General features: G+C 36.0%; 3 protein-coding genes across 3 annotated transcripts in view; 1 reads left to right on the forward strand and 2 right to left on the reverse strand.

Annotated features, from left to right (window-relative positions):
* The window catches only part of LOC127877129 (maspardin-like), a 32,052-nt gene extending 24,260 nt beyond the window's left edge, over nt 1–7,792 (reverse strand). The window contains exons 1-3 of the mRNA XM_052422774.1: nt 7,702–7,792; nt 7,253–7,373; nt 3,700–3,861 (exon numbers count right to left, since the gene is read on the reverse strand). Coding sequence (XP_052278734.1) covers nt 3,700–3,861; nt 7,253–7,324 — 234 coding nt within the window. The 5' untranslated portion in view covers nt 7,325–7,373; nt 7,702–7,792. The remainder of the gene's footprint in view (nt 1–3,699; nt 3,862–7,252; nt 7,374–7,701) is intronic.
* On the forward strand, nt 7,772–20,364 carry LOC127877131 (outer dense fiber protein 3-like). Its single transcript, XM_052422775.1, has 6 exons — nt 7,772–7,887; nt 13,929–14,024; nt 18,658–18,774; nt 19,139–19,240; nt 19,612–19,818; nt 20,033–20,364. Exons 2-6 carry the CDS (start codon nt 13,973–13,975, stop codon nt 20,299–20,301), a joined length of 747 nt encoding a protein of 248 aa, XP_052278735.1. The 5' UTR covers nt 7,772–7,887; nt 13,929–13,972; the 3' UTR covers nt 20,302–20,364.
* LOC127877127 (uncharacterized) lies at nt 8,697–13,922 on the reverse strand. Its single transcript, XM_052422772.1, has 6 exons — nt 13,386–13,922; nt 10,843–12,735; nt 10,099–10,220; nt 9,585–9,689; nt 9,252–9,326; nt 8,697–9,145 (listed from the first exon to the last, which is right to left on the reverse strand). Exons 2-6 carry the CDS (start codon nt 12,728–12,730, stop codon nt 8,846–8,848), a joined length of 2,490 nt encoding a protein of 829 aa, XP_052278732.1. The 5' UTR covers nt 12,731–12,735; nt 13,386–13,922; the 3' UTR covers nt 8,697–8,845.
* Nucleotides 20,365–20,693: the final 329 nt, after the last annotated feature.

Genomic DNA, 20,693 nt, shown 5'->3' on the forward strand with positions numbered 1-20,693 from the left:
TGATTATCTTACTTTGATACTTTTTATTTCCGTCTGATTGTAAAAATAAAGAAACCAGTCTGTACACTGTCTAACAGTCCGGCCGAATGTTTAAAATGCGGCATTCTCCTGGTCTCTTACAGAATAAGGGAGATCACTGCGCAGGAAAGTGCCCGTATTTTAGCTTGATTGCTCCGCAAATAGCACTGACAATGTAATCGCATGTCAACATCCGGTTTTGTAAAACTTAATTACGGCTTTAATACAATGTATTTTTTTGTATACCTGGACCCAACTTTTAAAAAACTTGTTGTCCACGGACAACTTAATTGAAAAAAATCAGTTGCCCAGACAAGCAAATGTACGACTCGGGCAACTCGGACATTTGATTTCGCCACCCCTGTCCCCCCAACTACTGTGCCCTCAAGACGTTTCCATTTATCTGAATATATAGTGCAATATTGTGACCCAAAAAAACTTTGGGGAGCATCACTCGTCTCCGACGGTTTCTTGTTTAATTTTGTTTTAACCTTATAGAAATATAGCAATAATAAAATCTAGAATCAACAAATAAGATGTTTTTCCGTTTTGAAACAATCCATGTTGTGACCGCATTGGTGTACATCATTAGAAGGACTTGTTATAGCCTTGTTATAGACGAAAGCAAATTGCAATTGAATGCAAAACAAAAACAAGAGCACCGCCTTGCGGGTGCAGACCGCTCATGAGAACGCTGCTTTGAAATTTTTTAATGTTTTTTTTTATCCTTGAAGGATGACCTTGACCTTGAACTTCCACCACTCAAAATGTGCAGCTTCATGATAACCCCGCTTTGAATTTTTTTATATTTTGTTTGACCTTTGACCTTGAAGGATGACCTTGACCCTACACCACTCAAAATGTGAAGCTTCATGATAAGGCCGCTTTGATTTTTTTTGTTGACCTTTGACCTAAAAGGATGACCTTGACCTTGAAGAATGACCTTGACCTTGACCTTTCACCACTCAACATGTGCAGCTTCATGATAACGCCGCTTTGAAATTTTTTATTTGATTTTTTACCTTTGAACTTGAAGGATGACCTTGACCTTGAAGGATGACCTTGAAATTCCACCACTCAAAATGTGCAGCTTCATGAGAACCCCGATTTGAATTTAAAAAATAATTAATTTGACCTTGACACATGACCTTGAAGGATGACCTTGACCTTGAACTTCCACCACTCGAAATGTGCATGAGATACACATGCATGCCAAATATCAAGTTGCTATCTTCAATATTAAAAAAGTATTGGCAAATGTTAAAGTTTTCGGACGGACAGACGCCATATATTTGACATTTGACCTTGAAGGATGACCTTCACCTTTACCTTTCACCACTCAACATGTTCAGCTCCATGAGATACACATGCATGCCAAATATCAAGTTGCTATCTTCAATATTGAAAAAGTTATGGCCAATGTTAAAGTTTTCGGACGGACAGACACCATAAATTTGACATTTGACCTTGAAGGATGACCTTGACCTTTCATCACTCAAAATGTGCAGCTCTATGAGATACACATGCATGCCAAATATCAAGTTGCTATCTTAAAAAGTGAAAAAGTTATGGCCAATGTTAAAGTCTTTTTCGGACAGAAAGACAGACTGACTTACATACTGAGGGACAGTTCAACTGCTATATGCCACCCTTCCGGGGGCATAAAAATTATGTTTTGGGGTCGGGGGGGGGGGGGGTTTAGTGTGAGGGTGTGGTGGTCATTTATCAGATGATCTTTAATAATAAAAAAAAAATGGGGTGAGGATTGAGGGGGGATTCGGGGGGTAGGGGCTTGGGGGATGGTTTGGACGGAGTCAATTGTGGTATGTCAGGTAAGAGTTGTTTTGTCAAAGTATCAATCAAATCTAATCATAACTAAAGAAGTTATGGCAATTTTAGCAAAATTTAATAATTTGACCTTGACAGTCAAGGTCATTCAACTTGCCAGGTACAGTACCCTCATGATAGCATGAAAGTATTTAAAGTTTAAAAACAATAGCCTTGATACTTTAGAAGTAAGGTGGATCTAAACACAAAATGTAACCATATATTCAAAGTTACTAAGTCAAAAAAGGGCCATAATTCCATAAAAATGACAACCAGAGATATGCAACTTGTCCTTTACTGTCCCCTTATGATAGTTTGCGAGTGTTCTAAGTATGAAAGCAATCTCTATGATACTTTAGGAGTAAAGTGGACCAAAACACAAAAGTTAACCAAATTTTCAAGTATAAAGGGCCCATAATTCCGTCAAAATGCCAGTCAGAGTTAAATAATTTTGCCTGCACAGTCCCCTTATGATAGTTAGTAAGTGTTGCAAGTATGAGAGCAAAAGCTTTGATACTTTAGGAAAAAAGTGGACCTAAACACAAAACTTAACCAAATTTTCAATTTTCTAAGTATAAAAAGGGCACATAATTCTGTCAAAATGCCAGTCAGAGTTACATAACTTTGCCTGCACAGTCCCCTTATGATAGTTAGTAAGTGTTGCAAGTATGAAAGCAATAGCTTTGATACTTGAGGAATAAAATGGACCTAAACACAAAACTTAACCAAAATTTTTAATTTTCTAAGTATAAAAAGGGCACATAATTCTGTCAATATGCAAGTCAGAGTTACCTAACTTTGCCTGCCCAGTCCCCTCATGATAGTTAGTAAGTGTACCAAGTTTGAATGCAATAGCATTGATACTTTATGAGAAAAGTGTACCTAAACGCAAAACTTAACCGGACGCCGATGCCAAGGTGATGACAATAGCTCATAATTTTATTTCAAAAATAGATCAGCTAACAAAGCAAAAAAAACAATAAATAAAATATAAACTTGACAACTTAAAATCCAATTTTGGTGGAAAATGTTGGGGTTACTTGTTGGATTTAATCCTATGTGCAAAAACACTATCAACTTATGAAGATTACATTTTATTAAAATAAACACAGTCAAATGATCAATTGTAATGCATCACTCCTGAATCTAAAAGTTATGACAAACTGTATTTACATGTAGTCATTGTGATATCCAATTTTTTTTTAAGATTAACTTGCAATATTTTGACACACCTTTGTACCAAGGGAAATTAAATCAAACATAATATTATGTTTTATCTTCCTTTTCAATTCAAACTTACAAGAACAATTGGTAATGAAGCAATATGACTATGACTGGTGAAACAATATTTGCCAAAAAACATTATCATAAAAAAATAATCAAGCAAACGGAAGTAAACTAATACAGAAAGTGATTAGTATAATATAGGTGATGTATACATTTTGGATAACAATTTGGAACTGGTTTAGTCAAATAAAAACTAGCATAGCCTATGCAATCAAAAACAAGTGACTGTGTGACACTTTTGTTAAGTTTTGGAAAGTTTGTTTGAGATTACATATAAGCACAACAATTGATGAACAAATTGTTGTAAAGATATCAAATTTAAATTTTTTGATACGTGTTCTTTTGATAAAACATTTTTTAACATATTAGATTTATTGTTTTCTGCAATTTCATTTCATGGTTTTAATGTTGCACACTTACAAATTTTACATAACCATCATGACCCTGATAAACTGAATTTCAATTGTGTTTATTAATTATGCTTATTAAATTATCAACTTAAGATTATTATGAAAAGTTATAACACAATTTCACTTTAAAAATTAAAATGAAACTACCGAAGCTTACAGATATGATTCTGATCCCTGCTGCTGATAATGAAAGCATTTGCTTGAAGAACACATCTGCTGTCCCACTGGCAGGAGGAAGGCATATCAGTGGACACTTAACACATCTTGGCCCGCAGTCGTAGATGGTCCACTCTTTCTTGTCATCATCATCAACAACCAGCTAAAAGATAAGTGAGTAGCCTTCTACATTTACAGTCAGGTATGGAGCTACCCTGTCCAATAATGAGACCAAAAGATCTGGCATGGCTTCATTGAGGACAGGGTAGCACCTGACCCGACTGTGTGATTGCAGAAGAGGCTGAATACCCTCATTCTATGAAAAAAACATGTTTTTTTTAAATATAATATGGCATTTGCCATTACAGGGCATTTTTTCCCCTTCTTTAGCAAGGGCCTATATAGGGCCCTTCTCCAAAGAGAAATGCCCCTTCCCTAAAATGAATTTCTTTATAATTTCTCCAAAAGTATATGGCATTGTTCTTATTTAATTACAACAGAACTACCAAGCCATATGGTAAGTGAATTTTATACAAGATTCAATGTTATATGCACATTTTTTTACCAAAATAATTCTCTGAAAACCATGAAACAATAAACATTGAAAGTAAATGCTATGTCAATAGCAAACCAACATATGTGATATTAGCAGGAAATACATTAGTGATTAGATATGTAATATATAAGAGATTAGTGACAGTTACCGGTACTTGGTTATATGCTTAACTCCTTAAAGGCATTACCAATCTCAATGTCAGGACCAGCAGTAGGAAAATATAAATTTTCTGGAGAAATAAACCCTTTGTTCATCGGCAACCAGAGAAAAGGACAATCACTGATAACTTTTAACAGCTATTTTCTAAACACCAAGGTTAAGCATAATATATTTTAGCATTTGTAGGAAATTATTTGATAAATGTATTTCTAATTTGTAACTTAATTTATAACAAAATAGGTTATAAACATGTTCTAATGTTTATTAACAAATATAGAATTCCCCTTTGTCTAAAAATCACCATCTAAGGGCACTGCCACCTTTCTCTCAAAGGTGGAGAAAAATACTAGGGCCATGTTTTTCTCTCACCATTTTGGGAATGTGCCCTTTGGATTGGGCGAAATTGTGGTATTTTCACTAAAATTGGGAAATTGGTGTATGCAAACAAATCCAATTTTAAATTGTGAATAAGTGTTTTCATTATTATGTTTAACAAGAGCACCACATAACGGGTGCCACGCTCGGCTACGGGTGCAGTTTTGAATAAATGAAAACTCGTCAGATTAATTTTTTTAAGAGATCACAGTGACCTTGAACTTTGACCTGGGCTAGAGACCCCAAAATGGGTGTGGCGTGTAGAACTCATCAAGGTGCATCTACACATGAAGTTTCAAAATTGTAGGAGGAAGCACTTTGATTTTAGAGCCAATGTTAACGTTTTAGCACGCACGGACGGCGGACGTCAGACGGCACACAACTAGCTGGCTATGACAATACCTCGGGTTTTCTCCGAAAACGCCAAGCTAATAAAATTCAACCCATAAAGCTGCATAGAGAATTTTTCTTGATGTTGCATTTCATGTACTTTTTGAAAACTTTCAATAAAGAAATTTGAGAAGTCATTTGGAAACAATATACAGTGCTTTCCACAGGATTTTTGTCAGGCACCCCGGGGCTGATAGGGGTGGTTCGGGAGGGGTGTCCCCTACTGACATTGATTTTTTTTAAATTTAAACTGTCAAATCCCGTTCAGTGGTGCGCTATAACTCAAAGAAAAACAGCGTCAAAAGACGTCATTTGGTGCGCTATGACTCTTTAAAAAAATCCCCTAGTCATTAAAATATATATATATATAGTACTAGTTACCGGTTTTATATTACGTAAATGGTACAACTTCTTGCTAATCAAGCTCCAATAAACTCTTACTTCGTGCCCGATGTCAATAAAAAATAATGTTTGATAGTTAACCCCGCCCTCATATGCATTCGCATAACCGCTTGGACGATGAACAGCACAGTTTGACGACTTGAAAGTTACCTGATACATCCTTGACAGCATTTAAATGACTGTGTAATATGGCTAGAATAATCGATACGCGCGTCATGCTATTCTCTTATCAGTGGATTATCCATTACCTCATGTGGTGTTTGTGGCAATTACTTGTGAAAGTAGGTACCGAGTGCTCTTTTAAAACAGGGAATATTAATATACTGATAGAGAAACCTTGATTTTTTTTACAATCTCCACTTTCTTTTACTGAAAAATACACTGATCGGAAAATTTCAAGCACCCCGGGGACTTTGATTTCGAAATTCAAGCGCCCCGGTGAGGGATCTTTAAATGGCCCGTGGAAAGCCCTGATATATGCTTTTTGATATTGGTTAAGAGGCCGAACATACTCGTCGATTGGTCAATGTCAGCTGGGGTACTACTTAAATGTACCCCGGGTATGTAAAATGTATGCCAGGTACGGAAAATATACTAAAACATACAAACCCAATTTAGACTGTACCCCAGTTTTAATCTCGTCCAAAATCTGAAGTCGTCAAATGCTCTGAAGAATCAGTGTTCTCCAAAAGTTACAGCACCAGGCAATTTCACCGGTTACTATAACAATCTTGGCGCCACAGGGCTCAACATTAACCTAAAAACCAACTTGCCCTGCCAGGCAAGAACTTAGAAAATCTACTTGCCCTGAACGTAAAACCACTTGCCCAGACATGAAATATGACATTAACTGTAAACCTAATATTTTTTAATAAAGATCAAAATGATACACCATGAAACCTTTTTTAGTTTTGCACATTAAACAAAATGATTACATCAATTCAAGTCTAATTAAAGTCTAAGTTAAATGTACTTTGTTCTTTTTTGCACTTGCCCGGGCAGACAACTAGATTATAAAATAACTTGCCCGGACCCAACTTTTACTTGCCAGGGACAATAGGACAACCGTTAATGTTGAGCCCTGCGCCAGCTACTTTTTCCCAAAATATCAATTCAAAACAGTGAAAAAAAGCCAGTTTTAGTTCTTAGTCGCTGGCTACTTTGAAAATATGACTGGCTACTCCAATTTGTATGACGAACACTGAAAGGAATACCAAAACAAATTGTTTTTTAACAAAACCTGCCTCAACATTCTTTTTTGACTATGAATTTCGATAATACATGTATTATTAAGAGGGCATTTTTCAAAGTATTAACATAAATATAAACATCAAAAAAGAGTGAAAAAAGCTTATAATAACTTATTAAGCATAACAATTCCTGGGTATGTTCTAGTATATTTTCTGTACCTGATGTACTCTTAAGTAAACTTAAAAGTACCAAGGGTACATTTAAGTAGTACCCGAGCCGAAAATGACCAATCAAGCCCTAACAACTGCTGGAGAGCAAATAATACTGTTACGCATTTCAAAAGTCTAACCCTACATTAATTTATAAGTTTTTTTTTAATTTTAATAGCTTTGCATCATTCTGGATCATAATTTGCAATTGTTTGATTTGTTCTCAAACAATTTATAATTAAAAGGCGGCTAGAAGCCATTAACAAACATACTTTTTTCTGTGGAACTGAGCTCCGGAAACTCTGATATTCTGGTGAGTTATGTATTTCACTCATTTTTGGCATGTCTTCATAGTGTTCAGCAGAAGCAAGAGTGGTTTGTTATTAAGTTTATCTATAAAAAAAACACTGACAATAATATAATTTTTCACTTGAAGATCAACATCAACAAAAGTTGACAGATACATCTCATGTGTAATAAGAATCGCAAAATCGAAGCCCAATTTATTTGGATAAGTATTTACAGAACACAAATAACAATACATGCCTTATTTTTTAAATCATTCAATAAATTGAATAACGATACCCCACCCACCCAAAATATCATTCAGAAATGTTGAATTATTAACTAAATCTTAAATGCCATGAGTACGCTATTATTAAAGTCACATATTTGAAATATTCATACAGATTTTCATTACATAAATAACACAAAATAATACATTTCATAAAACGTTGATGAAAATTCCAAAAATCAAAAGTAGGAAGTATTGACATATGACAAACACTCGCGATAACTGAACGAGATTTGTACCGTAAAGTTGACCGAATATATCCGCATAGTCGTCGCCAAGGAGATCTAGTTCATAGCGCGCAAAATTTTAATTAGCAAAAACATCGATATAAGTCTATGGGTATTTCTATAAAATTTGCCATTCAAGATCTAGCAAACGATTATTAAAGAATGTTATTTCAGTGTTGCAATATTAATTTGTCTTATTTAATAGTCTCTGTTTAATCGATATTTTTATATGTCCGTGCATCAGAAGTGCCTTTCTTCATAATAGAGCGTTTTGAATAAGTCAAGTGTCATCTCAACGTCATTTCCGCAACTAACCTTCAGTTTACTCCTATCAAAAACTCCAAAGCGTCTGCCGCAAATTTGAAAGTTGTGTTGATTTGTATGGTCAACCTTAACATGCCGTTGCGAAAATATAGAATATTTTCATATCAAATATAGTTTTCAGAGTTATCTTTCTTTAATCATCATTTCCGCAACGAAAAATATCGACACTTTTCTGTTTTGATAAGTTTACGAACGTTATGCTTCCAGTTTTAGACAGATAGTATTTGTTTTAAATAGTTTTTAGCACAATGCATAAAGAAGTGACTTATATAAACGTCGTTGTTCATTAAATCCATCACAAATAGTTTGCGTTACGGAAATGACGAACTGTTGCGGTAATGATAGAAACATGGATGATATTTATGTTTTGTTACACAAAGAAAATTTCGGAATAAAACAGTATAGTAAAAGCACAAAGCGCAATTATAAATGTATATGGAATCGGAACTTTATTAAATCGAGCATATTCATCACAAAAAAATCGGGATTAACTATCATTGAATTCATATTCTGTTACGACTATTGTGTCAAGTATTAATTGGTCGTTAAATTAAAGTGCATACTGTGCCTATTACATGTGTATGTAATAGGCACATTATACACTATGATATAATGACCAATTAATACTCGACACAATAGTCGTAACAGAATATGAATTCAATGATTGTTAATCCCGATTTTTACGTACATGCAACACAAAAATACAACCCGAAAAACATTTTCATATCAAAGGATAATGTTTAAAGATCATATTTGTCTTTCACTGCCTCCCATATTGGTAGAGGTAGGGCCTGGTGACGGCCACTCAACTTCTCTGGTTCACAGGGTAACATGGTAATGATACGATCTTTTTCGTACCAGCATTCGTCCTTATGTAAAGGCCAGAAATATCGATTGATACCGACACAATGCATTGCACTAACTTTCACACCGATGTCGTCTACTTCGGTAATCTTTCCTGGATATGGTTTATTATCATACTCGACCAAACAATAGCTGTCAACTAGACTCTCGTCAATACTGACTGGTACATTGAGAATCTGCAATTCAATAAATAGTCATTATAAATAGTTCACGAAACTATAATAATTTCAAAAATGGTCAGTGTTGTATCCCTTTTGTCGATGTTGATCAAACAACAATTACCTGACAAGGAAGATCAGCCCCGTTTTGTGGACCTACGATGCTGTCGTCATCCAACGGTGCGGGATTTGCAAACGGCTGGAATTAAAAAATAACAATAAAACAGTCTGCATAAAAAAAATAATTAGAAACAATACTTTAGGCAATACTATCTGCTGTCAAAATGAGTCAATACTGTTTTTATAATAAACATCGAGCATCACATAAGCAGTATGCACTATTTGCAAGGCGCAATGCAGATACTTAAACTGACGACATATGTTTTCAATATATAAATCTTTAAAAAAAATAATTCATGTATTTAAGGTACTAGTATGTTAAACAAATATATTTAACCTGGACATTGAAATTGGTTGTAACCGGTTGGTAACATGAACAATCCGGTGAACAGAAACAACTCAGGATTCTTGACTGAACTGTCCCGCTTTCTTTGACAACAACCTGAAACAGAACAAGACTGTGCCTTAGATTTGAGGTGGGGTTTGGGCGTAGTCGTCCAATTGTAAAAGTCAAGTAGAAATTATTGTGCAAAAACGTAATGGTTGTTATATACTTTGTAAGATAAATTTAGTCATTTTATAATTGGAAATGTACAATATATTGATTGTGTTTTTAAATGATCCATATAGAGTCATTTCACGAGGTAAATGTACTGGCTTCAATATATTTAACGTACGGTCTTGCATTTTTCGGGGGCGCGGGCAGGATGCGCACACTACATTCCCCCACCCCGCATTTGCTAGTGGTCACGGCGCTAAAGTTTATAGAGATATGATCGTTAAATTTTGTCGAAAGTTATTCTCACCAGTCTCTAAATATACATTACAAAATGCTATTTAAAATTGCCCACCTGATGGAGTTTCATCGTCTCTGGAACGCCGGTAATCTTTGTTGGAATAGCAGCTTCCTGTTGCGTGATGTCATCGTTTTTCACTTCGAAGATCATCAAACGGCTTCCTAGTTTCTCCAGACCTTGTGAAAAAAATCGTAAGTACTATATGAGATTTTTTTTCCATATCTTAATAATAATAAACTCAGAAAGTACCGACTATTGACAGTCTGTCATTCAAATTACATGAATGGTATTAATGGCGTAAGTCTCAAGTAGCAAAATGTAAAAAAATATTCTTAAATCACACCAGTATATAGGTTTAAACGTGAATTTATGTATTTAAAACTACCGATAGTCGAGTATGGAATCAATGATCTACAGTATTATGTATTTTGGTTGTGCTGCGAGTTTTTCCATTTACATTCCATTACTTAAAACATTAATATTTAATTGGATCTTTAGAAAATGTAATTTAAAACTGTAGTGAAATCAGTGTAACCTGTTGTTAACCCTTTCAGTGCGGAAAGAGAATTTTGAAGGCCTTTGCAAACAATTTGGATCCAGATGAGACGCCACAGAACGTGGCGTCTCATCAGGATCCAAACTGTTTGCTATTCTGATATTTCTGATAATATTCTTTGAAAAAAATCGAAAATGTTAATTTTAGAAATTAAGCAGCCGACATTTTAGCAGACGACAAATTTCCCAGCATGCAAAGGGTTAATATTTTCAAACACATTAATCAAGTCTGTGCTAAATTACCTCTCATTAAAGCACTAGCACCCGTTATGTCCGTCTCATGGGTGTTGACGAGTGTATCCGCCTCACGCTTGACTACGGCTCCAATACCATCAGGGGCGCCCTTGCCGTGTCCTGCCTCCATAAAATTCCAACTTCCGCCATTTACAAAGCCATACTCGAAAATTTTCGTAGAAAAGAGGTAGAAATTTGATTTACACCTGTATTGTGTGGTAGGCCCATCGGAGACGAAATGGATTTTATCGATGTCAGGAGTGGTCCGCCGGATGTGCAAGAGGATAGGATCGAGATGTGCCCATATTCCAGGAGGGGAGTGTTTCAAATCGTCCGATACGGTTGCGAAAGATATATGCTTGGATTTGAAATAGGCGACACCGGTGTGAATAGAAATTTGGCGTTTTGACGAACCGAAATGTACACTCTGAATCTCAGATGCATATTTACATTGATAGTTCTCTGAGAAATCAATATGTATGATAACCTCGTTATCTGTTAAATTTTGTTTCAGTTGATGGAGCCTTATATACTGGTGCTTAATGTTAAATTCATGTCTTGCAAGTCGTGAAATCTCCTCATGCAATTCATAAATGAGCGTTTCTATAGTCCCACTTTCTTGGCTTTTTAAAGTCATGTTTGATTTCTTAACTTGCTTTTCGCCATTCAGGGTTATTTCTCTTTCAATTCTTTTGTTCTTCCACATTTTCCATTCAATGATTTTTCCAGTATTTATGTTACTCTTCACGACATTAGTTTTAAATGCTTTGTCCTTGCACTCTGTGCACGTGCGGTACATGCAGGACATTGAGTTTGTATCGCACGTGATATCTTGTATTAAGGTGTTCAGATCGCGGTGTTCGAACACACCTTCACTTGCAAGTTTATTTAATTTTAATATGGGATTTTCATGAATTTTGCACAAACAAGTTTCGCGGTCTTTCTCAGTGGCTCGTTTTATCCAAAAAGGCTTCAACCTTGCAAAAAGACTAAAACTGATGTTGGAGCTGTTTTCATAAAGAAATTTCTTGTGCAAGTTTGTTAAACTATCATTCATTAATCGAATCTGCTTTTTCACTTTTCTTCTTGTGATGGTTGATTTCTTTCCGGCCTTGATTCTCGAGTTATCATCTCTTTCAAAGAAGTCTGTTATGTTTTTCTGGAAAACTGTGCTTCTCTGTCTTCGTGGTGTGTTTGCGTGCACCCGTATTCTACTCTCTGAAATCCCGGTTGCTTTTTTGGCAAAATCCCCTATCCCGTATTTGCGTAATACTGCTTCCCTATATATCAATTTTTTTAGCATTCTCTTTTCGGCGGTTTCAGCATTTGAATACCTCTTTCTTATGTTATTTATAAGTATCGAGTACATGGTAATGGCGGTCTTTGTCTTCGCTCTATCGTTCATTATTATTTCCACTTCATTATCAATTTGACTTTCAGTGCGCTTAATGTTCTTGTTTTTTAACCTGTAGTACCTCTTCTTGTACATATCTTTCATGCGTCTTTCTTTGTTGAGTGCTATTCTTAATTTAAACTGTTCTCTGTATGCTTTTGATCTATTTAAATTCTTTTTTCTTCGGCCTCTGTCCCTGTTCTGTATCTCTCGGCTTGGCCCTGGTCCATTGTCTGGTGGGGAATTCGGGGGTGTCATGGTTAATTTCAATGCCGCTGTGATCTTTTTCGTTCGATCTCTGTAGGTTTTACTGCTAATCTTCCATGCACGTCGCTTTGATCTTTTTTCTCTTTCGGACATGTCGTGAACTAATTTTATATTGCCCCTTTCCTTCCTTTTCAAATATCGCTCTCTTTCTTTTTGCTTGTACTTTTCGTGTTTTTCTGTATCATTTCTCTGTCTTTTGCGCCATAGCGCCGATCTTTCGCCGCTTGTCAACGCCATACTTCCTGAATGAGAATAGGGTTTGCTACAATAACATATGTAGCAAAAAAATCGTCATTTCCAATACGGTGCATATCTATCTTTTTTTTACAATTGTCGCACACATATACTTTTTTTACAATTAAAAAAATAATATACGGGCCTTTTTTAAACTGGGTGAAAATTTACATGTACTCTTTATGATGACAATTTATTACAAACTATTTAAAAAAATAAATAATAGATCTAACTCTTTCGTCAAAATTATTTCTATAGAATATCTTTAAAAACATGTTTCACATCTTTACGCTTATAGTTGTACGTTATTTTATTCACGAATTGACATTAAATTATTTTATTTACGTAACCCACTTTATTATAATTGCTAATATTAGAATATTATAATGCAGCCGTCATTACCGAAACGATTGCATCATTATCGAAACGATTTTAACGTTTCGGTAATGAGCGTTTCGGTAATGTTTATTTTTAGCATTTTTTTCATGTGCGTCTGACTGACAGAGATTTGTTCACTCGTTACACTGCATGATATCAAGATCGAATATCAACTCATCATAAATACAAAACATGTTTGTGCTTTTACATATCATTTTGTTATTTATCAGCATACGGTAATGATGCGTAAAAAACATACGACAATACAATGCAAGCTTACCTATGCCTTTTAATTATTTCAGCTCATGAATTCGCGGCCTCGTCTGTTGTTAAAACGTTCGCGCCCAAACAAGCTTTTGCATACGTCATAAAACAAAGGTTACAATAAACCATATATACCACTGGAAGAAAATATTAATTAAGTTGCGGTAATGACGACAATTCTAGTGACACAAAACAAAATCTTTTTTTTCCATTTATAATTTTTAGACTAGTACTGAATGAATAAAAATTGTTTTTTAAAGGCCCTGTATACGGATTAAATGCATAACCTTTATATAAATTTGCTTCATTATTTGAAAAATATGCTTCTATAATTAGGTATTTGGAGAAGTGACAACTGTTTTTTCCTGTATTTGTCGTGACTGGTGAGTTACATGTATTATTTAAAATGTTGAATAGATCATCTTTACATACAAACTATTTAAAACTATTAATTTAACAATTATAAATGAACAATATTTTCAAAATTGCTCCAAAACTTCCATCGAAAACCATGCATGGCTCGAGTGACAAAAGTTTGGCAATTTTTATAGAAATACCCCTATATATTTTCACATATAATAACAACTTGAAATTTGTTTAACCATGGCACAAGAAGCGCAAGAGGCAGGCCCACGAATAGCTGCAAAAGAAAGAGGTTATTTTCATTTAAACATTTTTGTAGTAGAGTAACAACGTCGATAGATCTAGTCACTTGCACAGGTGAAGGGCGCGTGGCCAAGTCACTTTATAACTATCAATTTGTCATAAAACAACATTTTTATCATATTGACAAAAAAACAAAATTCAATTATTTATTTTTCTGATATGATATATATGAACAAGGTAGGTATCTCTTGACACAGGAAAATCACCTTCATCAACATTTTAAGCCATTAAGTGCCTAAATGGCAGTCGATTTTCGTAATCTATGTACCATTTTGTTGCGAAAGGTTGCCTCCTGACGAAATATGACCACAAACGGCTACTTGCCAACATAAACTACAAGAAAATACTTCTCGAACTCGTAGAAATACTTGGTAGGCTTCGATCTGACCGATAGTTCAGTGCCGATTTTACAAGAGTAAAACTATCGAAATACCACAGCTACCGAACATAATACGCATTAGTACAATAAACAAATACGAGTTTATCAACTTACAACACAGATTTGTCCTTTTGTTTGCGTTATTACGTCGGAATAATTGTAAATCGGGAATTTTTTTATCGGCAATTTCATGTCAAGTTCTATGTCGATTAGACGCACAATTTAAATACGGTTCTCGGTTTCAGGTACTCGGTAATTCTGAAGCGCGGAACCAAAAGTTCGATAAATAGCGTAAGGTGAAGGACGGATCATCGTACACGATTGAAATAAACATTTAAACTTTACGATTATATTAGTGTTTGGTGTGTACAAAAAGACAAATCTGTGTTGTAATTTGATAAACTCTTAGATAATGTAAGTAGCCGTTCGTGGTCATTTTTCGTCAGGAGGCAACCTTTCCCTTCAAAATGGTACATAGATTACGAAAATCGACCGCCATTAAGGCACTTAATGGCTTAAAATGTTTATGAAGGTGATTTTCCTGTGTCAAGAGATACCTACCTTGTTCATATATATCATATCAGAATTATTTTTTTTTTGTCAATATGATAAAAATGTTGTTTTATGACAAATTGATAGTTATAAAGTGACTTGGCCACGCGCCCTTCACCTGTGGTCTTTTGTGGCCGTTTTATCAACAGATCTTAGGGGGATCTTACACTTAAGGCTCCTCTGCAGTGGATCTGCATATGGATATTTACGTTGCAGAGAAGGTGGTTGATTCCGCTGTAGAACAGTTGACATGAAATAGTAAACTGTTTTAGAGTGCACGAAATGTTCATTTTTTTTTCCACTCAATCAGGGGCGGTGTTTTTCTCCACTCAATCAGGGGCGGCTTTTTCAACTCAATTAGGATCCATGATTTCTGGTTAGGGTGTTGGGGATGGATATTAAAAGATTTGCTTGGGTCCAGGGTGCCGCTATAGGGCCCCTGGTGGGTGCAGGGCATAGCCCTGCTAGGGAGTCCAGTAAGCTCCAAGATTTTAGTGACTTTGAAGGCTTTGACAACCACTTCTCGAGCATGTCACGCCTTATATACTTTCATCAAAGTACCTTCTAATAATGCCAAAAATGCATAGTTTATCGTTTAGGGGGTCTAGGGGTGGCAAAGTCCCCTGAAGCTTCACGATTTTAATGATTTTGAAGGCTTTGACAACCACTTCTCGAGCATGTCACCCCCTTATATACGTTCATCAAAACCCTTCTTATAATGCCAAAAAGTGCATAGTTTATAGTTTTTGGGGATCCACTGGGGCGATGCTCCCCGGAAGCTCCACGATTTTAGTGATTTTGAAGGCATTGACAAGTTTAAGTAGGTGATTTAGATCTAGTTAAGTGTGAAACATCAAATGAATTGACTTTACTTTGGCGATTTTAGAGGGGGGGGGGCGTACAACCCCCCCCCCCCTCCCCTTGAGCCGCCTATGACTCAATTATAATTTTTGATAAAAATGAGTTGTTCTTTTGCACTGTATTAGCACAACACATTTGGAGTTATTTATGGAATCTTTTTAACAATGCTGTCGGTCTGACAATGTAAGAAAGTCTTAGGGGTAATGTTTCGTTGTATTGACGGATTGGAGTAAAGAAGTCGTAGCTTAGCAGTGTTGGCAATAGACTCGCAACAACCATGTAGAAAAAGGTCACTCTGTCTGCCTTCCTTCTTTCCAGGAGTGGATTTATTCATATAATCTAGCATTATTGTGACACGGCATGTTGTTCTGTTATTATAGTCACTTGCGTTAAATCTTGCTGCTTGTTTTATTCCCCCCCCCCCCCCTATTTTTTCCATGTCTTTTTGCACGTATTATTCCCAGATAATTGATCTGTATTCCAGTTAAGAAATATCTATGGCAAGATAGGCTGTGTTGCCTTGTTTAGTGATCTTATTTATATGAAAACCCCGATTCAAGTCTCGCGAAATCTGAGGCAGAAATATTGAATTTCCGAAACGTGTATACTCAGAAGAGATCAATATAAATCTTGATCTGTTTCTATAATTTTCAATCGTCAGTCGTCTGTTCATGATTCTATGTTTGATCTTTTTATAAATCGGCACTATATCTGAACATATAACTCTATATAATAGAATTCGTCGAGATTGAATGTCTCAGTTATATACAATCTGCATCTTTATTTGTCCTTTTTAGTTTAAAGCAGCCTTTATACTGGAGTGCAAGAGTGTTGCAGAACCGTAATCGCGTTTTATCCACATAAATTTCATCAAATAGCAAAAACCTTTTAAGACATTTGTGCAGCCTTTGACAAGAGACAGCTTACTATCAGACATATAAGCTGCAGCCTACACTTGTTTTGTAAAGAAATAAAATAAGTACCGGGTAATGCTAAAATGCAATACATTCGGGTTCTGAAAAGGATAGAGGTCAGTGTTTAATCATAAAACAAAGTGTTCTAATATAAGACATTTCATGTAGTGATTTAACTTGATTGATCTCTCAGAACGAGAACCTATGGGTATAAAATGATCAGTTTTGGATAGTGATTACAATCGGTCAAATAAGTCGAAGAACAGGACCCAAATATTGGTTAATTCGTTGTGTACGCCGCCTGTAAATGGAATCTGGCATGTTATGCATAAACGATTGGTTCTGTTTGCAAGATGGCGTTAACATGCATTTCTTGCCCGCGATCTTCTACCATCATAATGAAACATTTAAGTCGATAAGAATTTTAACAAGAGCTTGTCACAGTAGTGCCAAATCCCCGCCGAAATATGTTTGCTTGTATGACAACATTTGTTTTAGAGAGTAGAATAGTATTTGTAAAAACAAATAAAGAGAGATCATTCATTATGCTCCGGAATTTTTTTTTACTATGAAATTAAATACAGAGATATAATTCAAACACTAAGGTAAATAGAGTTATGGTTCTTAGTCACTGCACTTCTCCTACTTGCCATCTGTTTAAGTTTGAAGTTTCAAGTAAATCCCTTCAGTAGATTTAGAGTTATGCTCCGGACAAAAATTTACTTTAAAATTATATAAAAAGGGAGATAATTATTAACCTAAGGTAGATAGAGTAATGGTTTTTGGTCACTGCACTTCTCCTAGTTGCCATATGTTTATATTTCAAGTTTCAAGTAAATCCCTTAAGTAGATTTAGAGTTATGCTCCGGACAAAATTTACTTTAAAGTTATATAAAAGGGGAGATAATTCAAAAATTAAGGTAGAAAGAGTTATGGTTCTTAATCACTGCACTGTTCCTACTTGTCATCTGTTTATATTTCAAGTTTCAAGTAAATCCCTTCAGTAGATTAAGAGTTATGCTTCGGACAAAAATTTACTTTAAAATTATATAAAAGGGGAGATAATAAAAAAAACTAAGGTAGATAGAGTTGTGGTTCCTGGTCACTGCACTTCTCCTAGATGTCATCTGTTTATATTTCAAGTTTCAAGTAAATCCCTTCAGTAGATTGAGGGTTATGCTCCGGACAAAAATTTACTTTAAAATCATATAAAAGGGGAGATATTTCAAAAACTAAGGTAGATAGAGTTGTGGTTCTTGGTCACTGCACTTTTCCTAGTTGCCATTTGTTTATATTTCAAGTTTCAAGTAAATCCCTTTAGTATATTTAGAGTTATGCACCGGACAAAAATGTACATAAAGTTATTTAAAAGGGGAGATAGTTAAAAAAAACTAAGGTAGATAGAGTTATGGTCCTTGGTCACTGCACTTCTCCTAGTGGCCATCTGTTTATATTCTAAGTTTAAAGTAAATCCATTGAATAGATTTGGAGTTATGCTCCGGACAAAGTTTCAGCCGGACAGACGGACGGACAGACGGACAGGACCAATTACTATATCCCCTCCGAAAAAAATTCGGCGGGGATAATTAGCAGAATCCATGTGCACTTCAAAAGACGTTCAGAGATATTTTTCTCGATATAAAGTATTTTGAAGACATGTGGAAATGATTGTTGGCAAACTGGACGTGCATCGAACTGCATCTTTCAACTGGAGGGATGACCTTTTTTATTTAAATTTTCAACTGTTTCCATGTTACCATAGAAAACAGCTATACAAATAAGAAATATGTGACATAAATATGTATTGTTTCGTTCGTAAAATCGTGTTTGTACATGTGCCCCCTTGTATGTTAAGACAGTTTGTTACCAATACTGGTCCTCTACATTGATTTGAAGTGGAACTATTTTTATACCAGGCCCAGGACCCGGGAGGTACTTCCTGCCGTCCACGGTTGGTTTTAGCAAACATGACGCTACAAAGAAGATGGAACCGGCCTACTCGTTCGGCAGACGAGTCCCACAGAAGGCCATGAGTAAGTTAGCTGCGACCTTAGTATGCGTACTTCTAACGAGCTTACCCGCCCCTCAACCATCGCATTTTCTACAACAGAAAATAAACATAAACAGAAATGCCAGCTAATGTTCATCTTTAAGCTGTTGCTATTTTTATAATGAAAAGTTCATTAAAAAAGCTTTCATCTTTTACCACAATCGCGGTAATTGTTACTACAACAACTTTTTCGTAGGTTCGTTTATTTCGGAAATGCCTTGTCATTATTGTAAGATACAAAAAGCGCCAACAATACCGATTCCCATCACCAATGACGAAATTCCGTCCATATAACACCTGAACAGAACAAGCCCGGTGCGCCAGTCTGACTATTGTTTATATTCCAGAGGACAGCCCCGGACCCGCCTACGCAGTCGACCCACGTATGACACGGTACGGCAAAGACGGCACACCGCGCTATTCGTTATTTACACGGCAACAATACCAACGTAAGTAGCTCCTCATGCTACCTTCGTTAGTAAACTCAACTAATTGCTTAATTTTATATCAAAGTGATAATTATGTGTTCCCATTTTGAAATAGCTTTAGCACGTGTATTACTATAATAAGTTTAGTAATCTTTGCAAAAATGTAATTGCTTGGTAACCATTTCGTATTTACGAGATAAAGTCAATATTAATTAAATCATTTACCGTCGATTTTTTTTTAAATATTGCTGCTGCTGGTACATTACTATAATATTAAGTAAAGTAGCTCTAGGATTATTTTGACAAGTAACAACATACTATTTTATGCTTGATATAAGAATACTTGAAACCATAGTTCCGATCTTACAGAAACATACCTCTGTTGTAAACAGATAGTTTCCAGACGCCTTCGCCCGGCACCTATAACCCGCAGCAGGTCCACCCCCAGGGTGAGAGAACCGCCCCGAGGTATTCAATGGGGTTTCGAACCCGGTTCCGCAAGTGCGATCAGAATCCCTCGCCTTCCAACTACATCCTCCCGGCCGTGCTGGGACCATCCCAGCCTAACAAAACATCGGCCGCTTCCTACTCTCTGATAGGTACGCTCTCACTCTGCAAACTAGACCCATTTAATGCAATAATCTTAAGAAACGGCTCTCAGTGGTTTATTTTCTGTCACCACATTTAAAATAGTTGTTTTCAAGACATGTTAATCTAATATCTTAGTGAATATGTATGATTCTCTGTGGATTGTTGAATACAGGCATTGCATTAAGACTTAAGTTGATATATTGACTGTAATGTTTTCTACAGGCCGGTCAAGCGTAGGATGTTACTTAGAGGACCTCTCCAAGACCCCTGGACCAGGCCACACACAAAAGGTCCACCCAGACGTGTACATGCATAAGGCGCCTCATTATTCTCTAGGCTCGAAGAGCTACATGCCCGAAGATAACGTGCAGAAGCCGGGACCGGGGGCGCATCACCCGGAAAACGTACGGATCAACCGCCCCGCCGCCCCCAGCTACTCGCTGGGTATCCGGCACACGGAGTTTACATGCCCGCTGATTCTTCAGGATTAGAGACGATTGTCGAAGACCTTAATGATGATATTTATTTCATTCACAATAAAACTTCGAAAATAACGTTAAAGTATTTGGACTTTTTGTTTGCACATGCTGATAAGGAACATATCTGAATTGAATTTTTTGATAATATTTATTACGAGGTATTACATTACAACCTTAGGTCGCCGTGTTGTACATGCTATGGTGTGGATCTAGATCTAGCAACAGGGAGGTAACGGGTTCGATCACCACTCTGGGAGCGTTCTATGGATTTCCACCCCACCCCTTAAAAAAAAAACAAAAAAAATAAGTACTTGCTCTAGGCCAATGACACAGACTCGATAGCGTTTCAATTACCGTGAGGCTTTCGATGCAATCAAGCTAAAATAAATAGATTTAAAGCCCCA

Source organism: Dreissena polymorpha, chromosome 4, assembly GCF_020536995.1.
Source record: "Dreissena polymorpha isolate Duluth1 chromosome 4, UMN_Dpol_1.0, whole genome shotgun sequence".
Lineage (NCBI taxonomy): Eukaryota > Metazoa > Mollusca > Bivalvia > Myida > Dreissenidae > Dreissena > Dreissena polymorpha.